Consider the following 7,949-nt stretch of genomic DNA (forward strand, 5'->3'; position numbering starts at 1 on the left):
TGATTTACGTCCCAAGCATAAACACAATTACTCAGTGTGAAGTGATTGAGCCGCTGTGGAAAGAGATGGAAGCTGTGTTGACCAATTCTAAGTCCACATTGGATGATTTCATCGCTAGTCATGCGGATTTCTTGGACACATGCATCATCCAGTGTATGCTCACAAGCGAGCCGGTGCTAAAGGTATGTTCATACGCCGCGGTATATTTGTATACACTAAGAGAAAGTTATAGGGTTTGGGGTTTTTGACTGATATATATATAAACACTTCCCAATGCAGCATGATATTATGTAAACATGGAAAATATAACCTCTGGTGATGTTTCTAAACAATGCACTTTTCATCTCGGTGCGGCTATGGGAATACAGAAGTTTTGTGGTCTTGTTTCGAGCCTTTGGTACCGAACTGTAAATGAAGTGTGTGCATGGGTACCTGGAATCGTATTCTGACCCGAGTGAAAGTAACGCGAACATGCATTCATGCGGAAATACATATATTGCGACCTATTGGAGCGTGTTCGTAGAATAGGCACAGGAGCGTTGGCTGAAAGCTTACTCATATTATCTACCGAATACCTGGACTGGCCACACATATCATTTGGTAGCATTATAGTATATCCAAGCATTTGTACTACACAATCGTTCATGGGGGGGGGTGCAGCCTCAGCTGCACGCAAAGGACCTCTTATCAAGGTAGCACATTCATATGGAATGTTACAAGCATGCAAGTCATGCCATTAATCGAGTGCTGTCAGTTATAATGAGCCGAAAGTATTGACAGTAGTGCTCGAAAAGAAAGAATGTAGCGAGAAACCTGTGGGATTTTTTGAGCATGGATATATAATGCATTACACAGGTTCCAAAACAGCTCGAAGAATTAGGAAATGTATTGGAAAAACTTCTCGTAAAAATGCTCATACCGAATATTGTACGACAAAAGTCTGAGAATGCTGAGAATGGTGTAGCATATTGCGTACCTCTCCCCCGACCCGTGATACTGACTTCTACTTCGACTGGGCCATTGCTTTGCCGCAGACTATATACAAACTCCTCATGATCTGCCGAGACTTCACCGGCATGTTCTCCAGTCTGGTGTCGGTATGTTGATGAGTCTATATCCGGGTCACAGTACTCTATGTAGCCATACATGGATGTGGGCCGTGTGTTTTATACCAATGTACATATATGTGTAGTCAGCTCCATCTATTGTGTCGGTATGTTGACGAGTCTATATCCGGGTCACAGTACTCGTTGTAGCCATGCATGGATGTGGGGCCGTGTGTTTTGTACCACTGCACATGTATGTGTAGTCAACTCCATCTTCAGCAGCTTGTTCAGTATGCCGCAAACCAATTGCTTTAAAACCTACAAACAATTATACGACACAAGCACCAAATGTAGACCATAGATGTGTCTTGCGAACAGAATATCCCGCGTATTGTGACATATAGGAGTATATGCAGATGAATAGAGCTTCACATCACAAGATTTGATATATATACATATATATATATATATATATATATATGTGTGTGTGTGTGTGTGTGTGTGTGTGTGAGTGAGTGTGTGTGTGTGTATATATAAATGGCACGCACTCGGTTTACACCCGTACTTTCCGTGGTTGTAGAAGCACCTACATGCACTCGTCCGCACAATAGAAACAGATAGATATATATTTTTGTACTTACTTATATAGCATGAATACATATTCAGCCCAGTTATATTTGAATTCTCGCGTACAGATGTACGTGACGTGTATATTGATACGGTTTAGCACGCCCACCATATTCAAACTCGCTTTGTGTTTCTCTTTGACGGTTGTATAGGGCTCCAGAGACCAAACTCATCTCCAGTGGTATACTCAGACCGAAACCCGGTTCGGCGAACTCGGGCTGGACCTCATCAAAGGGTAAGTTGTTGCTCACAAGTGGCACGTTCGACTGCCATTTCTCACCAACCGTGCGTATCTGCAATTCATGGATCTCAGAATGTGCGATATAAATGGCCTAGTATGCTCACTATTTCGTTTCGAACGAATTGAACCCGTGCATATTTTGTTGGCATATGCGTCGCGGACTATTCTTATTCTAATACATTCGCTACATGTGTGTATAGTTGATATGGGGCGGGCGAGATAGTATTAGTTTCAGACTGATAAAATACAAAAACCAGACAGATGTATGACACCTATAGCGTTGAAAGTACTATCAGGTTCATACATATATATATATATATATATATATATATATATATATATATATATATATATATGTTGTGTGTGTGTGTGTGTGTGTATATGTGTATGTATATATGTATGTGTATGTATGTATGTATATATGTATGTATGTATGTATGTATGTAAATATATATATATATATATATCCACGGCTATCTCGATAGTCTGCAAAAGCTGACCTGGCTACATATTGTCGAACTGTGTTGTAACATCGCGGAATTCATCTTCAAATTGAGTACAGGGCATATACCATTCTCGTACACACAATTTGCTCTATCGTCTGCTTTAGTATCTGCGTGGAAATACGCCAAAATAGAGTTGCTTCACTGTCTTTAATCTGGACTGAGGAGCTACTCAATGCATATATATATATATATACATATATATGTGTGTGTGCGTGTGTGCGTGTGTGATTGTTCCTCTCTTATCACCTATTTTCATGATGTATTTTCTTTCAACTAACAAAGGTGCCTCTTTTCATCTGTTTTCATTGGATATCTTTAGCCTGGAGTAGATAATCTAATCTATCTGTTCTCATTATATATGTCCAGCCTGAGGAAGATATCGAATTTGAATCAAGACGGGGAGAAGGCCGCCAGTTTCTTGCGTAGTCTGGAGTGCTTAACGTAAACATCGCACCGTCTCAAAATCTGTACAGCCGTCGAGGTACCCATACTGTAGTGACAGCAGCTGCCAATACCGCCGCACCTACATACCGCGCTGTTTTTGCACACTTTAATAATGTAGTCATATCATATTGTCATATAACGTGGGGATGTCACATGTCGTCACTATTGTCACACAACTTGTGAGTATGTCTCATGTTGTCGCACACTATCGCTTCTCTTGCTGGGATGCCAGAATGGTTTTTCTCGTTCCTTGGGCAAGTGTACTATTGCAGAGCAGTAGTCCGTTGGACAACTGGTCCTATTCGCCGGTGTCACACTACTGGCACGTGGCTGCCATCGGATTCAACAACTCCGATGTGGATGCCACGTGGTCTCACATTCGTGACGTATTTGTCGCATGTTGACAGACCCTGAAGTCGTATGTACACCCGGTGTCGTATTCTCAATATAAATGTCACATTATTACGAATCGGACTTGAGTCCGTTGGGACTTGGGATGTATATACTTTTTCTTCTCTAATGAAGTGTATGGTGCACACTGCACAACAGAAAGAACTAAGAACCTGTGTAAATACATATCCTGCGAGAAACAACATGTATTGAGTAACGAGTATAGATCTCTGCAAGATATACATACAAAGCTGGGATCTTTTATAACATCACATGATGTTTTTTTAACGTAACGCGGTACGTCACACGTCACATGGTCCGATGGCTGATACCAGAAATCCTTTTGATCGAGCTACATCTCTCTGCTTGGGTATGACCTAACCAATTAATAAATTACTAAATAAACACATATATTTACTGATTTGCAATTATATTTGGTCTGCGAGGAATGAGCTGCCTATCCTGGAATAAATTTAGGTTAAACGAATCAACAAAGAAGGTAAATGACCGCCAACAATGAACAAGCGTACCAATCAACTCAAAATCGCACACCAATATCGAGGGCACGCTCTGTTTTTAAAGCATACACCTACAGCTGTGATGCCATAATTCCCTGTGTCTACGAAACTAATACTTGCGTTTACAATTCAAGGGGCGTCCCGATGAGCCTTTCGTGTTCTTGTACGAACCATATGATAATCCACCCGTTGAAATGGAAGGTCAGGGTGTATTCTTATCCTTATCAACTATAAATCGGTACCAGATACCAGGATGTTCTGATAGATTTTATTGTCGACAACTCGTGATAGTTATTATCGATTTTCTGTAAAGCCATTGCTGCATAGTTGTTTTCAAAAGATATACTTCTTTATGCTCTCAATACGATTGAAGCGTAAAGGTTGAGTGATTTAGTTACAAATCCTTAAATTCACAGGAAATACAATATTCCTTGTCCCCCCCCCTCCTTGCAGAAAGTTAGAGTCAATGCCGCAGACACGCGGTTATACATGTTACCCTTGAACAGGGGTGTTGGTGTTGCTAATGATTGGCAGTAAATAATGTCCTTCGTAACATTACGCGCTGTCAGCACGCGAATCTCGTATAACGTTCAAACAAACACTGTGTATTGTAACTGCATCGCTCATCCGTGTTGATATTTCTCGTTCCGTTTGGGGTTGGGGTTGTAAACCTCACGGAATACCTGGTCTAGGCATAGTCGAAGGAGTAACGGGCAACGATCGCGTTGGCTTGGTGATCGGTTCTTTCGGTGCCGCCATAAGCCGTTTCCTTCGTTCTGTAGTTGATTGTGTGCGTAGCTTTCTTGTCTCCGGTGTTATTTTCTTATGATTCGACGAGTTAGTCTCAAATATATCGCTTGGAAACCCGATGCTCTCATTGCTGCCATCGGACTTCATATCGGACAACTGCTGCATAGTTTCGGGGGATGCATCAACCGCATCTGAGAAGAACATACGCCTCTGTTGCTCTATTTCACACTGACGTAGTGCCTTTTGGTTCTTGCTGGCTATGGGCACATTCATACCCAAAACACGGGTCGAGCTGGTCTTGCCAGCCTTAAGCTCCAAAACTTGTTTATAGCTTTCTAATTGCTCATCGTTAAGATCTCGATAGTTTGTACAGGCGGTAACCATTGTTTCGATGTTACAGTATAATAGTAGTTTGCACACCTCAAAACTGACATGAACTGCCTTATATATATACTGCCTTCCAAACACTCCCAGCACTGAGTAGGGAGCAGTCCGTCGGCGTCGGTCCCAAAAAAAAAAACACACACGGCAATATAAAACAGCACCTCTGTCCTAAGCTTGTTTCTGAGAGTGTCCTCTCACCTCTGAGATCAGTCATCAGCGGAGCCCAGTGATCACAATTTTACTCTTCTGATTGCCTGACACTTCCCCACCAGAGACTAAGAGTTCAGAACTTCAGAAGTTCAAAGTTTCAGTTTTTTTAAGTTCACATAAATATTCTTGGGTGTTTTAGATGTTCAGTCTCAGACTTCATCAGTCTGTCTTCACTCTTTCAGACAGTGACCCTTCACTCATCAGTGTTCTTTTTTTAGGAGGCTATGGCTGTTATGCAGGTGTCTAAAACTCTAAACTCTAAAGTCTAAAAACTCTATAAAAAAAGTCTAAAGACTCTAAAACTCAGTGACAGAAACTGAACTAAGTTTATGATTTTTAGAATAAAATGTATAAGCTGAATTTGTGTACGTTTACATATGCTCAATGTTTACATCGATATCACAGTTGTGGCCCTATATTTGTCGATACCGGTGCATAGTCGGAGCTCTGAGGATTAACGTTTGTGTATATTTTCGTCTGGGTGATCGTTCAATTCGAGGTTCATTATTGTCTGATTTTTCGACCCACATAAACGATTAGAACATATTCATCAAAGAAAAACCCTTTGTTACTTTACGTTCCACTCTATATGTAAAAATAAATTGTACACTTTTATAATTTAAAAAAATGTAAATCGACTCGTTTTTGAGGTTTGTTCTGAATTTCTGAAACTTCTTAAAAAGGAGTAAAATTATACTGAATTTCATTGGTTTTATTGTTTATACAGTTCTACTCAACACCCAATAGGAAGCTATTATTTTGGATCTAGGAAGGTTTACAATTTATAGGAAAGCGTGTTCGTATGACGCCACTTACAGAATTCAGAATTGTAAAATTCATGCCGCACTCCGGAGTCCGGACCGCACAGTCGGACTGTCCAATGTCCACAGTCTGTCGCAGTGACGTTGTCGACTAGAAGAGTCGCCCGGCTCAACGGGTGTAAAAAAAAATTATATATATATTTACATAATTCAATTTGGCCTGGAGTCCTGGTCCCCTGGGACCTGGGACCTGATATGGCTGGTAATTGGTATACGACAAAGACAATGTCTTCTCTATTTAGTATAATGAATTCAGAATTACTGAGTTTCCGACCCGTCGCGATATGAATTCTTAAGAAATATCATGACGTATATCGGACTTATGTGTGTCGTCATAGCGAAGTAGCTTCCGACGGTCGTAAACATATGTCGTCATAGCGAAAAGTGCATCAGTACCTTTTTTTAACAAGGCGCTTAAAAATATCAGCCTTTAGGTGCAATTGATGAACCCGATACTTAAAATAGAGACTATGCTATTGGTTTATTATAAACACGAAGGTTCCATTGACAAACATTTGTTTCGAAAGAAAATACATATGTCGGCAAATATAGTGTCGAGGACACGTCCGACAAAATGTCGGGACGACATGTATTGAACAACTGCATGTCGTATCATAGCCAACTGATATCAAGTATAGGTAAAGGTCGGCGTCTTTCATACCAACGCAGGTAAATATAAATATATGTTACGTACCGCGTACGTATGCTTTTTGCACGTGAATGTCTGAATGTGGGTGGCCACAAATCCACAGTCATTTGCATAATCTATTCATTTCATAGATTGATCTATTTCGGAGGCTGTGATATTCAATGATATGTACTTGCGGCAGATTTAATATACTGTTTGGAGGACAATAAGAGAGGAGGTATTTTCATAGTCTTCTAAACCAAACAATGATGTGATTGTTCTAGGTTTGTATTTTTCTCGAGAATATTCAACTAAGAATCCTTGAGGAACTTGCGTATCAGGACTGCGCTATACTCAACGATAGTAGTTTCCAAGAGTGCAGGGCTTGTTGTGGAAAATACACCTACTATTATGTTTCTTACCCGGCAGCTTTCATACTTGTATAATTGGTCTTTAGGCATGCCTAACTTTGTGCCTGAATTTTTGGTAGACTCCGGGATGTTAGGTTATTCGAAATAGAGATTGTCTTGGTAGATCGTGCACATGCTGATGGATATCTATCTTCGTGAGCTTTCGTATACATCTGGCTTTATAGCTATAATATAGCACATTCTGAAGATTGTTTGTTACAATTTTAGGGCCAACTGAGAAAACATTAGGCTACGATAAAAGATAACCAAGGCTGGTTCAGCCTTTATATACTATTAAACATGAGCAGCACCTCTATACTACTAGTAGTCATCGAGAACTATAGCACTTCTGAAGATAGTTTGTTACTAATTTAGGGCCAACTGAGAAATCATCATGCTATGATAAAATATAACAAAGGCAGGCTCAGCCTTTGTATACTACTAAACATGATCAGCACCTATATAGTACTAGTAGTCATCGAGCTGGACATAACCGGCTCTTCTCGAACGAGGACATCAAAACCCCGTAGATACGGTTTCAGAAGACGAGTATCGTCATTTTGTACTTCACATTACATATGGCATGGTAATATACATGACCTAGGTTATACCGTACTTCTACAAAACAGTACGCACTTATCCCATATATACTTGACATATATACACCACGTATATCAACGTCAACATGTTACCTCCCTACGAGGCCGAGAGCGAGAAGAAAACAACGAAATAATAGAATACAGGTCTGCTAAAACAGCCCTGAGCATCAGACGAACAAGTTTGATTATTGTTCATTCGTCCCTTTATGTCTCTACGTATGATGGTAAATCAATATATTGACAACAAATACTTCTTGAAAAGATATGTATGCATGTATGCATGTATGTATGTATGTATGTATGTATGTATGTATGTATGTATATATATATGTATGTATATATATATATATATATAGTGTGTGTGTGTGTTGTGTT

General features: G+C 40.0%; 2 protein-coding genes across 2 annotated transcripts in view; one reads left to right on the plus strand and one right to left on the minus strand.

Annotated features, from left to right (window-relative positions):
• The window catches only part of SARC_03021 (hypothetical protein), a 5,490-nt gene extending 2,154 nt beyond the window's left edge, over positions 1 to 3,336 (plus strand). The window contains exons 3-6 of the mRNA XM_014303206.1: positions 36 to 182; positions 1,035 to 1,097; positions 1,826 to 1,908; positions 2,787 to 3,336. Of these exons, the coding sequence (XP_014158681.1) occupies positions 36 to 182; positions 1,035 to 1,097; positions 1,826 to 1,908; positions 2,787 to 2,865 (372 nt within the window). The 3' untranslated portion in view covers positions 2,866 to 3,336. The remainder of the gene's footprint in view (positions 1 to 35; positions 183 to 1,034; positions 1,098 to 1,825; positions 1,909 to 2,786) is intronic.
• Positions 3,337 to 3,689: 353 nt separating this feature from the next.
• SARC_03022 (hypothetical protein) lies at positions 3,690 to 4,937 on the minus strand. Its single transcript, XM_014303207.1, has one exon. The coding sequence runs from the start codon at positions 4,904 to 4,906 to the stop codon at positions 4,445 to 4,447; it is 462 nt and encodes a 153-aa protein (XP_014158682.1). The 5' UTR covers positions 4,907 to 4,937; the 3' UTR covers positions 3,690 to 4,444.
• Between the last annotated feature and the right edge of the window lie 3,012 nt (positions 4,938 to 7,949).

The sequence above is a fragment of the Sphaeroforma arctica genome (assembly GCF_001186125.1).
Source record: "Sphaeroforma arctica JP610 unplaced genomic scaffold supercont1.145, whole genome shotgun sequence".
Lineage (NCBI taxonomy): Eukaryota > Ichthyosporea > Ichthyophonida > Sphaeroforma > Sphaeroforma arctica.

What these genes read in the sequence shown, in the direction of transcription:
- SARC_03022 (XM_014303207.1), bottom strand. Translation starts at nt 4,906, where the DNA reads ATGGTTACCGCCTGTACAAACTATCGAGATCTTAACGATGAGCAATTA.